General features: G+C 41.3%; 1 protein-coding gene across 1 annotated transcript; it reads right to left on the bottom strand.

Moving 5' to 3' along the window:
• Window positions 1-318: 318 nt before the first annotated feature.
• Window positions 319-3,996, bottom strand: LOC147860255 (BTB/POZ and MATH domain-containing protein 2-like). Its single transcript, XM_087324288.1, has 5 exons — window positions 3,912-3,996; window positions 3,148-3,778; window positions 1,589-1,937; window positions 1,190-1,460; window positions 319-847 (listed from the first exon to the last, which is right to left on the bottom strand). Exons 2-5 carry the CDS (start codon window positions 3,579-3,581, stop codon window positions 651-653), a joined length of 1,251 nt encoding a protein of 416 aa, XP_087180414.1. The 5' UTR covers window positions 3,582-3,778; window positions 3,912-3,996; the 3' UTR covers window positions 319-650.
• Between the last annotated feature and the right edge of the window lie 14,270 nt (window positions 3,997-18,266).

Below are 18,266 nucleotides of genomic sequence, written 5' to 3' on the forward strand. Positions count from 1 at the left end.
AGCAAGGGCATGTTTGACAATCTTACTACAAACGAAATAGAAAAGAAAGCAACCATTTAGTGCCAAATATGTGATAACAAAAAAAAAAACACTACATAAGCACTCAAGGATTAAACTGAATCAGAAAAACCACAAATTTGCAATAAGGATTTTCAACAAGCCACTGATTCAGGCTATACCTCAAACCCACACATATTTTCTGCCAATGATTTCAATAATCAACATACAATAATAAGATCAATTTGTTACCACATTTGATCGTTTTCACAATCCAGCTCTGGAATTGTAAAGAAAAATGAAGACAACATGGCACATTGGTGAGCAATGAGAATCTACAATCTGAGTCTATTTCCTTCAAATAATAAAGAGAATTCTCCCGTCTTACAAGTTTTCCAAGAAGACCACTTGAAGTAGCCTAAAGGAGGACTGAAACACATCTTTTATCGACAGAGCTCCCCAAGGGGGCGTTCTGCATAATACATGAGACAAATCCTTCCTCTAAATAGTTAGAAAAGTGGACCATTCTATGAAAAGTACCTCAAGAAATAAAGCTATTGCGATAGAGCCTTTTACTCGAGCAAAGCTTTTACTTCTTCATCGAAAGATATAATCCTGCATCCATCCGCAAACCTCTTCTGTCTAGACCTCTTCTACACTCTCTGTCTTACCCGTCTACCATTCTCATCTGATCCATCCAGGCTATTCGCATCAGTTATTGCCTTGCAATCAATGAAAGTTTCCTCAATTCCTCTGTTCATATCAATACCAGCAACAGCTTTCAGAAGTTCACATTGTAACGAAGGACAGCTTTCCCGTAAGTATTCATACCCATCTGACTGTAGCACAGCTGCCATACCAAGAGTTTGTAAATTTTAATATCAAAATTAAAGAGAGATTACAAAAAGGTAACAACGAATCAAGAGTGATAGAATCAGGGTAAGACGGTAACAAAGAACAACTGCAGTTACATCAAGTCAACAGGAGAGACTACATCAGGAAAGAATTTATAAGCAATCACATCGAGGTAACAAAGAATAAAGAAGTGATTAAATCCAGAAGGAGTTTATGAAAGAAGACTACAATCCCAACAAAGTAAAGAACAATTACATCATGATAACAAGAATGAATCTATGATCAATTATGCATTAGAAACAGTATGAAACACATAACAAAAATGCTGAGAATGGACCTGCAAGATTCGCAGCGATGAATTTTAAGCATACTGCTTTCAATTGTGATGAATGATGTTGTTCAGCTAAGGCCAGCGTTGTAGCAACAGTATCCACATTAACCTCTTCACATAACTTTGCCTCACAGAGTATCCTCAAACGGTCTAATCCATATCTATCAGCTGCCGCTAACAAATGCTGTGCCATCAATGTGCTCACAGATGGTGATGACAAAACTAATAGCTCAGTCTCCTCTGGGAGAGAATCTCTGTATATGAAGTGCAGCATTACCTGAAACCACCATATTCATCATGTCATCCATTTCTATTTGTTTCTTTAATCATGTTTGCTTATGACTTGAGAGAATTCTACACTGTTTCTAAACATAAAAAGGTGAATAATTCAAAGGCCAGATATACCTTAAAAACGGGCGCTTCAATGTCCTCTACATGTATAGGATTGGAATTTCTCTCACGCATGGGCCCATACAACTGCGCTTTAAACACAGGTGACCTTGCAGCAAGAACCAACTTGTGAGCGGGAAACAATTCACCATCTACTTCAAATGTAATATCACTGTTCAAACCACTATCTAAAAGGCCACCAAAATGAAGACCAAGAGTGGATTCAGGTACTGCAATTGAAAATATCTTTGGTCCTTGTGTAGATGAGACCACCACACCAACAGTACAAGCTATTTCAATGGTATCATCTTTGATGTAATCTGATGTCTCAAGCACAGCTCTCCTATAAAACCTCTTGTAGCCCCTGTAACATGAGGAGTTGCTGTCGTTAAGACAAATTACTATTTAGAATGGAAAGCTAAGAGATGAGCCAACGAAGGCCATTTCCTTATTCCATACTGCTTCTATGGTGAAAGAAGCATTATGCGAATGAGCAGAAAATGACAGGAATTGCACAAGCTGATAGACAACCACCACCTAACCTATAGGTGGTTTGTGGGTGAGACATACTATATGTATTACTATATTTTGACGAGGGATCCCATTCAGCAATAAGACATTTGATACTTTAATAATTGTTAAAAAAAGTATTATTTACAATATAGAAACATATAAAATGACATTTGAAGCATTGATCACTCACTAATGAGACATACTATATGTATTACTATATTTTGACGAGGGATCCCATTCAGCAATAAGACATTTGATACTTTAATAATTGTTAAAAAAAGTATTATTTACAATATAGAAACATATAAAATGACATTTGAAGCATTGATCACTCACTAATCGCCATATGAAGAATGCCCTTGGACTATATTTCTCATGAGGATACTGATTAGCACTAACAGCATTATTATTTACAATATAAACACACTATAGCAATATGTAAATTATATAAGCTAATCACAGGATTATTGATGACAAAGGAAGATGTAAAGATAATCAAAGCAACATTGCATTTACAAGTAAACCACTCATATGGATGTGTGGATTATATATAGTTTTGAACAAAGAGGTTGAGTGCTATCCACAATTCATGGAGATTATCAAGGTATTTTTAAGGACGAATAGATTTATCAATTAGTTCTTAGACCAATATGGACATGTCTCTATTTCAATAAATTTTAGTTTGCTGTTATTGCTACACATTACTAATCTTCATTAAATCTTCCGGCACTATATGTCCAAAATATACACCTGATGCGATTAATATAGCTTTATTAAATATATCAACATGCACTCACGTCACAAACTCAAGAGATGTAATTGAACTATTTGTAATGTCACAAGCATTGTCAAAGCTCATCTCATGAATAACATAATAAACATGAGTCTCAAATGTGTATGTTAACTTGGAGATGAAAGTGAATAATTCATAATTCCAAAAGCATTGTTATGAAATTTTCACCAAAATACCAAAGAAAAATATAGATTTACCATAGAAATTTACAGATATACACATGAATTACATAAAGACGGGGTTATAAGCCAAAAGAATGGATGCATACCACATGCTGCCTCGATACTTTAAGGTGTAAGGACCACTTTCCAGTGCCCGATCGAAATGGCTGTGGACTTTGTGTTTGCCTTTTCCACTCTGATCAAGTAAGGTAAGCTCAAAGAGTGCACGAACATCAGTCCCCTCACTCGCCAATGCAATGAAGACGGAAACATAAACCGAATTATCTTCTACATTCTTTCCATCGGGATAGAAGTAAACAGCCCACTGATAGCCCCCAACAGTAAAGGTCTCACTGGCAATATATTTTCCAACACCCATACCTTTAACTAAAGAATAACCTGCAATTTTGAAGTGGTGTGATCCATTGATGGTTTCAGTTACAGATCTGGAGGAAGATGGAGCATTATGACCACTTCCTCGAGACGAATATGAAGGTTCAGCACTTCCTCCAGGCTGCAAAGCCAAAGATACTCGTGCCATGGAGACTGCGTAGGGAGAACCTGATTAACAAATGACGCTCTTCACAGAAGTTCTAGAAACACCATCATTGGACAGAACACGTGCTTGCCAACAACTGTGTTCCCCCCAGGTTAAGAGAAGAACAAGGGAAACCAAATTGTTAGGAAAGTTGTTTTCCTGTAAATCAATCAAGTTTATCGAAAGCAGCACAGGTGAACCTAAAATGGAGCAACAGAAAAGGCATAATTAGAAATGGAAGACACGAAGTTTTACCATAGAGGTGTGATGTAAATGCAAAATTCAAACAAAATTTCTTGAGGCAATGTATACAAAAAGGGAGAATAAAACTACCTGTAGATCAATTAGGAGGCAGAAAATCCTAACTAGCAGAAGACGCCCTTTCCTCTGGTTTGCAGGAAGATCCCAGTAGAATGACCTGGGAATCAGGAAACCGTAACTGTCAGAAGTACACATTTTGACTGGTTTATAGGAAAGAAGAACAAAGAGCATGTGAACCCAATAAATAGACAATAGAAATTTCAACATGGAAATGCACATAAACTGTGAAGTGCAAACGGAAAACATGGGATGAACAACCATAGAAAGGAAAACAACTACATGTACGATGATTGGGGAACCAGGAAAACTAACTGTCAAAACAACCAGTTCCTTTGGTCTGCAGGAATTTATAGAAATTGAAATGAAAAGCCAGCAATTTCCGCACACAAACACAGATCCAACAAAGAATTCAACCACGAAACATCATTTCTGGAGGCAATGAACTGGGAAAGAAGAAATAAATACCCATAGAGCGATTGGGGAACCAGAAACCCTAACCGTTCTGGAGGCAATGAACTGGGAAAGAAGAAATAAATACCCATAGAGCGATTGGGGAACCAGAAACCCTAACCGTCAGAAGAATCCGTGTCCAGAGGCCTTCTCAAAAGAAGAACAGCGGAAGCTATAATAGAACAGAAATGAGAAGAATTGAAACTAAACCTGGGAATATGGCACCTTGAAAACACAAAGTAAACTGGAAATTTGGGCAAAAGTACAAAGAAATGAAGGAATTTCCACAGTATCTCAAAATAAAAACGAGGGCAGAAAGGGCAGAAACTATGAGTTTGCAAGGCGATGAGGGAAAGGAAACGGAGAAGCGATGAATGATATTTACCCTTAGAAAGATCTGGAACAAGAAAAACCCTAACTATCGTAAATAAGCAGGGGTTTCCATCCATGTCCAAGGAAGTAAGGAGCCTTCTGGAGATTAAGAGAGAAAGGGGGGCATATCTTAGAGCAATAGAATAGGAAGGAAGAGAATCAAAAAAAAGAGGAAAGCGAGAGAGAATTGGGGCAATGGAAGCAAAAACAAAAAATGGGGGGGGGGGGGGATACAGGAAATGAAATTTCAAGCAGAGTGCGATGATTTCCAGAAGAAAAGGAGAGGAGGGGGGGGAATAATACCTGTTGAGAGGAGGATTGTGAAGCGATCGATTGGCGATGGAAGCAGAAGCAGAAGCAGAAGCAGAAGCAGAAGGAATGATATGCAGAGGGCCATGTGTGGTATTTATAAGGAAGAGACGGGGAGGCCTCCTTTTAATAATTATTAATTATTAATTATTAATAAGTAATTATTAATTATTAATTAATAAAGCTTTTTACTTCCTTAACTCGACTTCTTCTTCTTCTTTCTTCTTCTCCTCTTGAAGGCTCGCTCAGAAGGGTAGGGTAGGGTATAGGGTGGGGGGGGTACATAGAATCCCTCAAACTGAATCGACCAAAACATGTCTCTGCCTCTCGCAAAAATGTGTGTACCCATCCGACCCGACCCGACCCAACCCATAGCACAGGCTTGGCCTTATCGACACGAAGGACTCATTTATCGTTGCATGAAGGCCGGCTTGCCCATCTAGTGCTCCTAAATTTGAAGCTAGATTCATTTTCTCACCTCATTAGAGAGAGCAATATATGCCCACTCTTCGATGCATAATCACCTCTGGAACCTTGGCCATTCCTTATCTTGGGTTCCATGCTTGCAATTGTCTGATGTTTGATGTCCACCTCCACATGCCTCCTCTGGAGTTCCTAGATACATACATACATAGATACATAGATAGAGACCATGCACCTATTGGCATCATAAATCTTAATGATTCCTTGGTTACGTAGAGCTATGAGTAAAAGTACATCAATGATGGAAGTACACAAATAACTTGAGTATAAGCTTATTTGTGGATTACTTGAAAACTTGTTACAAGTAACACGATATTGAAGTGTTTTTAATCACAAGAGAAAATAAGGAAATCTAAGAGGCTATGTCGACTCCATGTGTGTAAAAATGGGTGCATGACTTAGCCTTGATCGCAGTTATACCTCCTCACTATGATCATAACATGAGATCAAATAGTAGTCAACCCTAGTGTAAAGATGAGGATAGAAATGATACTCAAGGACTCCTAATGCCTATTACAACTAAGTTAACTTTCAAGACAAACTACTCTCACTTAATCAATGACATGATACCTACTAACATAGATGCTTTCTTAATTAAATAAAACCATGAGCAATTTAAAGGCACACTTTCAAAAATCCATGTTTACATTTAGTCAAGAGTTACAAGCTTCATACGAGTGATTAGTTAGTGCAAGGCTAAGCGTAAAGTGCTTAATACTAATCCACTAGGGGAGGGGTGTGTGTGTGTGTGTTAGAGCGATGGTCTAACGTAAGCATATGATAAGGATAAAAACATAGATAGATAGAATGGAGAGAGGGAAAGAAGGGTGCCGATTCACCCGACCACCCCAAGCAAAGGGATCGAGACGGACTTGAGCCTCGATCAGCGTCCCATACCACCGTCATGGCATCGAGTCGTACTTGGTGCTGGCGTGCTCGATACAAGAGTTGACCCACCATGAAACAGAGTCTCGACGTCGTCAATAGATGATGAAATGAGGGTAGCTAGGCCTCATATTTATAACGAGACCCCAAGGCCCCCATGCAAGTTCACACTTGGCCCAATGGGTTGTCTCAATCCCGAGGATTAAAAGTAATCCTCCCCTTCTTTACACTCTCGTTTAACCCCCCTCACACTTATCCACGTGTATAGAATACTACGGTAAATTCTCACCACCGGATATTATATGGTCATGCCCGTAACATACCCCCCCCCTCTTTAAAACATTGCACTATTGCAATGGAAAGTTAGGGAAGTTACTTCTAAGAGTATTTTCGTGTTCCCATGTGGCTCTTTGATAGATTTATCTATCCATTTAATTTTATATTCTCGGATTATTTTAGTACACAGATTTTTTGTTTTAATAACGAGAATATTTTTGGTACATGTGGTTTAGAAGATAATTCTTCAGAAGTAACCAGAGTTTTAGTTGTAACTGTATTGTCGCTTGAACCTAGAAGTTCTTTTAAATGACTTACATGAAAGACTGGATGAATTTCAACACCATCAGGAAGATCGAGACGATACGCTAATGAACCAATGCGTTTGAGGACTTGAAAAGGTCCACAAAACCGTTGTCATGTTTTTCCGCTTTCGCGTAAGAAATAAGGTGGGACCGCGGGGGCCTTGAACCGAGGAGCAAGAGAGAGAGAAGGAGGCGGAGCGGGAGAAGAGTGCAAGCGTAGGCCGGTTAGGCCCGTTTGCAGCTGACTGCGCTGGCCGGTTGAATGAACCACTATGCGTATCGGAACAAGATGCACATTCATGTAAAAGAGAGACTCATAGAAATGCAGAGAGAGGAAAAACAAGAGATTCGATTCCAATAACAGTAAAGGTTACACTGTTTGCAAGATTACAGCCAGTTAGCCGGCGACAAACCCAACACACACAATCACGCACCCACGCACCCACGCAGTAGAGCCTTTGTCGGAAGCACACGGGCTTTCCTCGAAGCAGAGGCCACCAACCTAGAAAACCTACAGAAAACGACGACAAAGGAGGAGAGAGCTTGGTTCCCAGTCCGACAACACCTCATCCTCCCTAAAAGGCAATACCTTTTTCAACTGTCTCCCCTTTCCTTTTATAGGCCGTCAAGGAAGGGACCATTACATCCTGGTCACATCACTTTTATTCTCTGTCCCTTCGGACAGAGATCCGCTTCGATTTACCAGCCTATTAATATATACTTGCTAGGATATCCACATCACGTTGGCCTATTCCTAGTTATGTATAGTGTGTTGGTTTGAGTGCACGTGTAAGTGCCATTTCACACGCCGAATTCCATGATTCCACCTAAGCCCGGTTTCCTCCATGACATCGACCCCCACCAAACCACGCATCCTCCAACATGTGCCAGAGAGGGACAAGTGCTAGAGAAACCTGGCTCGTATTCACCCGTCGCTCTCCGAAACTTCACCCGTTCCGAACTGGTTGTCATCGACGTCCTCACTTCCTGGATCCAGCTCGTTGTCATGCCGCTTCTTGAAAGCCTTGATCCTCTTCCCGGTTACCGATACCGCTATCCGCATCCCGTCGAGCTCCGCAAGGTGGTAATTACCGTTGTCGTTTGCGCTCGTTACGATGTAGAGCCCGAACCACCTCCTCGCAAACTTCTACGTCGCCTTGTGCTGATTGTTGAGGTTGCTATCGTAAACCAGCACCCAGTCGCCATCCTCGATCTTCTTCGATCATAGCCGGTGTGTTCGGTCGAACCGGCCCTTATTCCTCGCCCTTGCCGCGTGCAGCTTCGCCTTAGCCCGTTCCACGTCCTCCAGTCTTCGCTCGAGTTGTCGAATCCATGCTGCCAACAGCTCCTCCCAGCTCATCTCGTCCTTCCAGTCCACCGTGGCCCAAGAAGAAATCGTCCACTCCACCGGCATGATCAACTTCTGCCCGTACATCAGCTCCGCCAGCATGAACCCGGTCACCGAATTGCGCGTAGTTCGGTCCGCCCATAGTGCGTAAGGTAGGAGCCGCAACCAATTCCCAACTTTACCTTCACACGCGCGTACTAATGCCTTAACGATCGGCCCGTGCCCACGCTCTACCTTCCCGTTAGCCTCCGGATTGTACGTCGTAGTGAGGGAGAGCTTAACCCCTAATCGGTCAAACAACTCTTAGGCTTCCTGCGCATCCAACTCTCCCCGGTCGGCTACTATCTTTCCTACGCACCCATATCAGCATACTACCTCTTCGATCAGGAACCGGCACACGGCCGTCGTCGTCTTGTTCTGTAGGGCGCGACCCTCCACCTGATTTGTCAAGTCCTCTTGCGCAAGCACCAGGTACCGCATCTGCCCTATCCCCATAAGCATCGTCACTAAGTTTACCATCCACTTGAAATGAACGGTCGGCGGGTAGGTCGAAAGGATGTTCTTTTGTATAACCCTTCTTTTTGTAGAATACGCAGAAAGGATGTTGTCGCTTACAATTGCGATCCATGAATTCGTTGGGTGTCTTGCATTTCCCAGCGAGTTGCGACTGCTTAGTCCCGAGCACTTCGTTGGGTTTGTTATGGTCCTTCTTCGAAGTGCATTGATAGCGAAGAACTATTTCAACGGCCTCTTCGAAGGATTTTGGGTCCTTATCGTGCACTATCCAATGATAGTCCGAATTGGGGATGCCATTGACAAAACAAGCTATCAACCAATTGTCCCCTTCTAGACCCAATTTTTGGATTTGGGTTCTAGCATGGTGGACATAATCTTCTAGCGAAGAAAATTTCCGGCTAGAGAGGTTCATTAATGCTTGTGCTGCCTCGGTTCGAGATGGAGGTTGCAAAAATTGGCCCTTGAAAGCTGTGACAAAATCTGTCCAGGTATCGGGCAATTTCCCCAAAGCTCAGAGCAACCGGGTGGCGGCCTTACCCCCTAGTTCTCAGCTGACATATGCAATCTTCGTACTATATGGTGTGGGATTGACCAGAATAGTACTGAGACAGAGAGGAGATTAGTACTAAGAGATGAAGATTACTACTAAGAGGAAAAGAGGGTGTAGAGAGAGAGAGTGAGAGTGAGAGTGAGAGTGATGATGACAAAAGATATATTATGTAGAAAGAGTATACAAGAATAGCTAGGAGGCTTAAGACTGGTGTTGAACCAATTTGGTTTGAAATAATGCCTTGTGCCTCCTTATATAGTGTTTTCAAGAGTACTCCTGAAGTTTCTAGAATGTTCCAGAGAAATCTGGAATATACATCAATTTTCTATAATGAAATAATAAATGAAAATAATATTTTTCATATTACAATGTATAGTCTAATGGCAAGGGCTCGACCCATGTAACATAAGGTCATGGGTTTGAATCATGCCATATCATAACACTATCCCCCCTTTAAAACGATGAGTGTTACGAGTCATTTTGGATTGGGGACCCGGTTTGTCTGGATATTGACGATGTAAGTCTTCAAGAAGAGCACAAGCATTGGTCACATTCTCTATTGGTTCCCAAGTATGCTCGTTGGGACTATATCCTAGCCAATCGACCAAATAGTAGAGCTTGTTGCGAACAATCTTGGAATCAAGGATGGTGGAAACCTCATACTCGGGTCCATCTTCAAGTTCGATCGAGGGTGGAAGTGGTTTGATACAACCTGGGATAGTGTTGTCCTGATAGGGTTCTAGAAGAGAACTATGAAATACCGGATGTATTCGTAGTTGCGATGGTAGGTCGAGATGAAAAGCGACATCATTAATTTTTCTGATAATACGGAAAGGACCTAATCGTAGGATCTAATTTATCGTATGGGCGAGTAGTCTTGATGTGTCTTCATAATAGCCATACTTGATCTCAATGTTAAAACTGGATGGAAGCCGATGACGATCCGCATAATCCTTGTGTGTTTGTTGAGCTTGTTGTAAATGAGTAGATAAATCCGCTTGTATCTTGTGTAGCTGCCCCAAACGATCCTCTGCACAAGGATTTGTGGGTAACTCCAGAGTTTCGAATACACACCACCAGGGATGATAGCCCATGTAAGCATAAAATGGTGTAACCTTAGTTGATGAGTGGACAGAGTTATTATATGCAAATTCGGCGAAGTGGAGAATATCCGCCCAGTCATCTTGGTGATAGCTTGGGAAACACCGAAGATATTGTTTGATTTGTTTGTTTTTCTTCTCCGTTTGTTTGCGGATGGTAACTAGAGGAGAGGTTACAAGTGACCTTCAGCATTTTGAAGAGGTGTTTCCAGAATTTCAAGACAAACTGAGGTCTGCAGTCGCTGATGATACTATCAGGGAGACCATGATGCCGACATACCTTACCCATGACAGTTTCGGCGGTTTCTTCACTAGTGATTTCCTTAGTACATGGCAGGAAATGGGCCATCTTCATATATCGATCTACTACTATTAAGATCGCATCGAATCCCTTAGAAACTGGAAGATCTGTGATGAAATCTAGAGCAATGGATTGCCACGGGTGGCTTGGAATTGGTAATGGTTCCAATAAACCATATGGATGATGTTTTGGCATCTTTGCTCTGCAACATGTATCACATGTCCGAACATAATCTTCGACAAATCAGCGCATATGGGGCCACCAGAATGATCATTGTACTAAATCTAATGTTTTAGTACTACCAAAATGCTTAGTTGTATATGTGTCATGAAAATTTTGGACTACTCGAAGGCGACAAGAATCATTAGGAACATACAAGGGCCTCTTAAAGACTAGTAATCCATCATGACATTCGAAGTGTCAATAGTCCGTACCTGGTTGTTGCGACTGTGAACAAGATGCCCAATAAGGGTCAATTTGTGCTAGAATGACTTCAACGAAAGCATTTGTCTTCAAGTCCTCACGTATGGTATCAATAATGTGGGAATCCAATGGCATATCGAAAACCCATGTTGCTTGTAGTCGTGTTGGTCCCAGGATTACTTGCTTTCGGTTATCGAATGATGGCTCACTAGCACGCAGTGCTAGATACAAGTGTCACGATAATGCATCTGCTTTCCTTGCTGCTTTCCAGGACGATATGTAATTTTGAAGTCGAAATGAGTGAGGAATTGAAGTCGATTTAATACACGAGCATTCTGGAAGTAGGCAAGATTTTTGTGATCACTGAATACGGTGACTTGATGAGAAGATCCCTCTAGAAAATGCCTCCATTGCGTAAAAGAGTCCACCATTGCTAATAGCTCTTTATCGTGAATTTCATAGTTGATTTTGGCGGCGTTAAACTTGCGTGGCTGGAAAGCCACAGGATGTAGCTTTTCATCATTGCCTTGTTGTGAAAGAATGCTACCCAACGCGAAATCCGACGCGTCTGCCTCAATGATGAATGGTTTTGCCGGATCAACATGAGCTAGAATAGGAGCTGATGTAAATGCCTTCTTAAGCCTCTCAAAATCCATGTCCGCTTCTTTAGACCAAACAAACGACTCACCCTTCTTGGTAAGTTGTGTGAGAGGCAGAATAAGCTTTGAGTAATCCTGTATAAACTTGCGGTAGAAATTCGCAAAGCCTAAAAAGCATTGCACATCTCACAACGAACGTGGAGTCTGCCACTCTACCACAGTTTTGACCTTAGCTGGATCTATAGAGATGCCTTCCGAGGAGATGATATAGCCTAGAAATTCCACCGGGTTGCACTCGAAGCTACATTTTTCTTGTTTTGCATAAAGACCATGTTCTCGAAGCCATTTTAATACTAACAATACATGAGAATCATGCTCTTCTTGGGTCTTCGAATAAACCGGTAGATCATCCAAATAGATGATCAAACAAACATCCAAGAGATCTCAGAATATATCATTTGCCATGTGTTGGAAGACTATTGGTCATTAGAGAGACCGAATGGCATGACTGTGTACTTGAAGTGCCCATATCTAGTGCGAAACGTGGTCTTCCATTCATCTCCTGGTCGGATCCATACGAGGTTATATGCTCCCCATAAGTCAATCTTTGTAAAAAACCTTGCACCATTTATCCGTTCTAAGAGACTTGAGATAAGGGGAAGTGTATACCTATTCTTGATGGTGACCTATTCAAGCCGCGGTAGTCTACGATGAGACGAAGTGATTCATCTTTTTCTTAAAGAAGAAAATGGGTGTGACGGCTGGAGATTTCGAATGTCGAATGAAACCGTTCGCCAAATTCTCCTCTATATAGGCTCGAAGGATTTCTAGCTCAGTTGGTGACAAATTGTAGATCGGTCCCCATGGTGGCTCTTTTCCCGGTTGTAAATCGATGCGGCAATCATACGGTCGGTGGTGAGGAAGTGTATTGGCTTGTACCTTATCGAACACATCAACATACTGACAATACTTCTCTGGAAGTTGAACTGTGGATTCCTCTTTAGTAGTGTTGGAAGGTTTTACTGATACCGTGAAGACAAACATTGCTTCCTTGCGTCCTTCCTCACACAATTGTTGTAGCGAAATTGTTGCAATCTTATGAGTAGATCCTCGGATTTGTCGATACCGGATTTCTCTTGTTCTCCAATCTATATCTGGGTTATGTAATTCGAATCACGGTAACCCCAAGACAATTGGATGATCTAGACTACTAATTATATTAAATGATACTACACACACCAAGTTATCTAGGACAACTTGAATCGGCTCTGACTCCTCTATGATTTTTCCGGAAGTAATGGGACGAACATCAATAACTACTACAAATGTTGGGCAAGAAAGTTTTCTTAGGGATATATGATGAGCTTGGGCAAAATTCCTATCCATGAAGCAAGATTGGGCTCCGGAATCTAAGAGTCCTAAGACATGTACTGGAGGAGTATTTTTAGTGCTAACCATTACTTGAGCTAAGAATACATTGCTAACTTGCTTAGAGGAAATGGAACCACTAATGGGCTACACAGATCTAGGGTTGTCCAACCAAACGGCTCCTATTTTGGCTGGACTTAATCATTTAACTCTTCTTCTAGTTAACTAAGTATTTCAAATTTGTTTGAAAGGCTTGGGCTATTAGGACTATCAGACACACCTAGAGAAATAGACTCGGGTTTCGTACTATTAGTACTAGCGGTTATTTGATTTACCTGCCTTCTTGGCCGATGGGGACAGTTCACTACAATATGCCCCCGTCCACCACAATAAAGACATAATCGATTTGCCCAGCGTCGCTGCTTTTCTTCTTCCATTAGTGGTCCGCAACAACATGTCGTGTCAATTTCCATTGGATTCAGAGTATTTGTTGGAGACGTATTAAATGACTCCCTTGGGAAAGGCTTTGCTACAACTGAAGCGTAGGTGGGCTCCTCAGAATTTGAAACTAACATTCCAAACGTCGTTCGAAGAGGCGATTATTGCATCGTATTGTGCGACTGATTGCTTCTGTCAATGACTTTGGTTATTTGGGGAAGGTCAAGAGTAAATCCTTGACATCGTTACGTAGGCCATAACGAAATTGATCCATTAATGCTTGGTCATCCTAGGGGATATCGGAGGCGAGTAGACGGAAATCTACAGCGTATGGATTTGAATGACTAATCATACCTGATTAAGGAATCCTCTAAATTGTGATCGTGTTCCATCAAATTCAATAGGAAGGCCGTTTTTGGGTTCTTTATAAATCCCTTGCGTACTTAGTCCTTGTTGTTGAACGCTACAATGGTCACTTCAAGTTGTTGCACGCGTAACGCTAGTTCCCCATGTTGTTGTTGTGTCTGCTGCTTTTCTAAGGAGATTTGTTGAAGATCCCCCAACGGTCGTTGATTTTCTTGTTCCAAAATGAGAAACTTCTCTTTCAAGCATTGCAACTCCGAGAAAACGGATTGATATTCTTGAGCGCTAATAGTGGCCATAGTTTGAGAGAAAAGAGGAATAAGAGATTATTATGAAGGGAGGGAGAAGTAAGAAGATAAAAGGAAGAGGAGGAAGGAGAAAAATCGGTTCAAACTGTCAAGAATAGTACTAAGACAAAGAGGAGATTAGTACTAAGAGATGAAGATTAGTACTAAGAGGAAAAGAGGGTGTAGAGCATGAGAGAGAGAGAGAGAGATGATGGCAAAAGATATATTATGTAGAAAGAATATACAAGAATAGCTAGGAGGCTTAAGATTGGTGTTGAACTGGTTTGGTTCGAATTAATGCCTTGTGCCTCCTTTTATAGTGTTTTCAGGAGTACTCCTGAAGTTTCTAGAATGTTCCAAAGAAATCTGGAATATACATCAATTTTCTATAGTTAAATAATAAATGAAAATAATATTTTTTGTATTATAATGTATAGTCTAATGGCAAAGGCTCGACTCATGTAACATAAGGTCATGGGTTCGAATCTTGACATATGATGATAGGGATAGCTCAAAATCAGACTCCCATCGGCCCAACCACGTGTAGATTGTTTCTACGATTCTTTCCTTTTTTTCTCCCATAAATGGCTTTACGACAAATGATGGTTCACCCTGACGCTCATCGGATCTATTAGTGTCACGTTGTAAACTAATGACACGTGCCTCGAGAGCACTTTGAGATTGCCGAAGTTCAAACATCTGATGAGCGGTTGAACTAAGGAAATTTTGTATTTGTAAGAAATACGACTCAATGGAGATTGGTCTAGGAGGATTTCCTTGAGTTCCTTCCGCTTGAGCGGATGACATCAGGTCGTTATTCTGAGCCATTGAATGATAATTTCTGGCAAAGAAAGAGGATAAGGTCCGACAAATAGTCATAACATCATGTCGTGATGTAAACATATCATGGGCCAATATTAATCGATATCATGATCTCACGTCAATATCCCTCTAGACATATGAGATGAGGTTCAAGACCAGGTTACTATGGTAACACAAAGGTGTTTTAAAAACCATGGGGGTGACAAATGAATGTCTTTCCCTGATCTCTATATAGATTTTTTCATGGCGGCTCCCCGAGGCTCAACCATGTATGTTTGCGTCATGAATTGTTTATACACGAAAAAAATGTTAACAATAAACTATGTTTTTGTGCTCACGTATGTGGTTTCGGCTCTTTAAGTCCTATTACAAGGACCCCGAAGTGCACTTAGACCTAAAGTCTAAACATGTATTATAGTCATATGTATCAACAATGATGTATGGTCTTGGTCATATTTGAACTCGAGACCTCGAGAACAAATGTATTAAACACTTGACCTAACCAAATAAGTTGCTCGTGTTGAATGTTTAATGTTTTATGCGTATAAGAGATATGCGAGGCATTTGCCCATGTTTTTTTAAAAGAAACATATATGTTAAGAGTCCTTATTTCCCTCTTGTTTACCACAAACTATGTTGGTACATTACCTAACCTCAAGTCTCATAATTACGATGGCATATGCCCAAAGTGCAACCAAATGGTCAAGCCAAATGAGCCCTCTTTTCGTAGTAGGCCCACGTGGCCCATCACATGGTTACGTCATTACGAATGCCTTTCGTAAGAATGATCTCATGGTGGCATCGTGTCCATGTAATGAGGGAGGGATATTGGATATGTATGTCATAGGAGCGACCTCACATGAAGTGGGTCAAGCCCTACGTTCTCAACATCATTGTGGCTATGATCGTTTCATTACGTAACAAAATCGAAGTGACCAACGGGGATGTCAACAAAAAAAATGTTGAAAAAAGGATGATGACTACGCCATTCTCACAAAAATGTGAGGACGGCCACCAAGATCCTTTCCCCGAAAAGGACAACATTCGATATAGAAATCACGTTATAACTAACATACACATATGTATATTTATCACATATATACGATCAAATATGTATACATGTGACCACATATGCGTATATTAAAAAAAATCGTAACATCAAATAGCCAACAATGATGTAATCGAGATACGTAATCGAGGCATATAGCCTCTACGCACACAAAACATCCAAAAATAAGGGTTAATCGTAATACACAATTGAGGTATTGACCTCTTACGCGACACCAAACGCATATCATTTACTTAGAAATACGCATACATAACATTTGTATGTGAACGTAATACGCAATTGAGGTATTAACCTCCTACGCATACGACACGAATCACATATCAAATATATGTCAAATCAGGTATTGACCTCATACACATATGTAAATGTTTTATACAATCAATTAATTACCACTACAACATCATTGAATCAATAAACAAAAAAAACATATTGACTATACATGAATAGATTGGGAGAAGAAACAGTAGAAAAAAACAACAAGAAAGAGTTACCGAAGTTCCTTTGTTGATCGCTATCTAGATCAAGGCCGACCGCACGTCGATCGATCACCATCCATCAAGAAGACAACAAAAACCAACACATTAGAAACATAAGCACTAATACCAACTGTTAGAGCAATGGTCTAATGTAAGCATATGATAAGGATAAAAACATAGATAGATAGAAAGGAGAGAGAGAAAGAAGGATGCCGATCAACCTAACCATCCCCGAGCGAAGGGATTACGGACTCAAGCCTCAATCGGCGTCCCATACCACCGTTGCGGCGTCAAGTTGTACCTAGTTCTGGCGCGCTTGCTACAAGAGTTGACCCACCACGAAACAGAGTCTCGACGTATTCAAGAGATGATGAAATGAGGGTAGTTGGGCCTCATATTTATAGCGAGACCCAAGGCCCCCAGGCAAGTTCACACTTGACCCAATGGGTTGTCTCAATCCCGAGGATTAAAAGTAATCCTCCCCTTCTTTACACTCTCGTTTAACCCTCACACTTATCCACATGTATAGAATACTACGGTAAATTCTCACCACGGGATATTATATGGTCATGCTCGTAACAGGTCGGGTGATGGTTAGATAGATTAGGCTTCCAACTAGCTGTCGATAGTGAGTTGGCTCACACTCTTCTGTGCTAGACTCGGTATCTAGCTTTAGGTTTCGATCGAGAGGGGTAGTGACTGGCTTACACTTTGTCATCCCTAGAAATTAATGGAGCTCCTTCATGTCTTTCATTTCAAATCGGCCGGAGAGTAGCTTTTTGATATGACTTATATATGCTAAGTGCTCTTCTCCAATGACCAAATCGTCCACATATATTATGATAAATAATTGTCCTCTAGAGTTGCTCCGGATGAACATAGAGTTGCCGGACTTGGAGATTTTGAAGCCAATTTGGTGAAGATATTGGGTTATCTTTGAATGACATGCTCTAGGTGCCTGTCTGAGGCTGTAGAGAAGCTTTTTGAGTCGGCATACCGCTTGTGGGTGTGTGCTCGACTTGAACTAGGTGGTTGTACTATGTACACCTCCTCCTCTACTTCGCCTTGGAGAAAGGCATTCTTAACGTCCATTTGGTGGAGGTGCCACCCTTTGGATGCTACGAGCGCTATCATGGTTCGAATGGTAGTCATCTTTACCATCGGGGCAAAGGTCTCCTCATAGTTGACACCGTGTGTCTGAGCATAGCCCTTTGCCACTAGTCGGGCCTTATACCGATTGACGGTGCCATCGGCGTTGTGCTTCACTTTGAATATCCACTGACATCTAATTGCCTTTTGGTGGTGTGAAGAGGGGACAAGATCCCATGTCTCGTTCTTAGAGAGTGCTTGCATCTCCTCATTCATCACTTCGACCCACCGCAAGTCCTTCGCGGCTACAAAGAAGTTTTCCAATTCCCAAACTATCGCCACCTTCATCATAAAGACATAGTGATATGCCATGTAGTCGTTGTAGACGAATCGGCTAATTGCATTCTTTTCTCGGGTGGAGCGACGTGGTGGTTCACTTGTCTTCATGAACACTTTCTTGGCTCCTGGTGTCCTCATGATAGGAACATCCAATCGACCGTACTCACTGTCGAGTGAGTGAGCCGATTCATTTCCATCC

The sequence above is a fragment of the Azolla caroliniana genome, unplaced genomic scaffold, assembly GCF_043228905.1.
Source record: "Azolla caroliniana isolate FFs.n. ecotype wild unplaced genomic scaffold, voAzoCaro1.0.p SCAF_9, whole genome shotgun sequence".
Classification (NCBI taxonomy): Eukaryota; Viridiplantae; Streptophyta; class Polypodiopsida; order Salviniales; family Salviniaceae; genus Azolla; species Azolla caroliniana.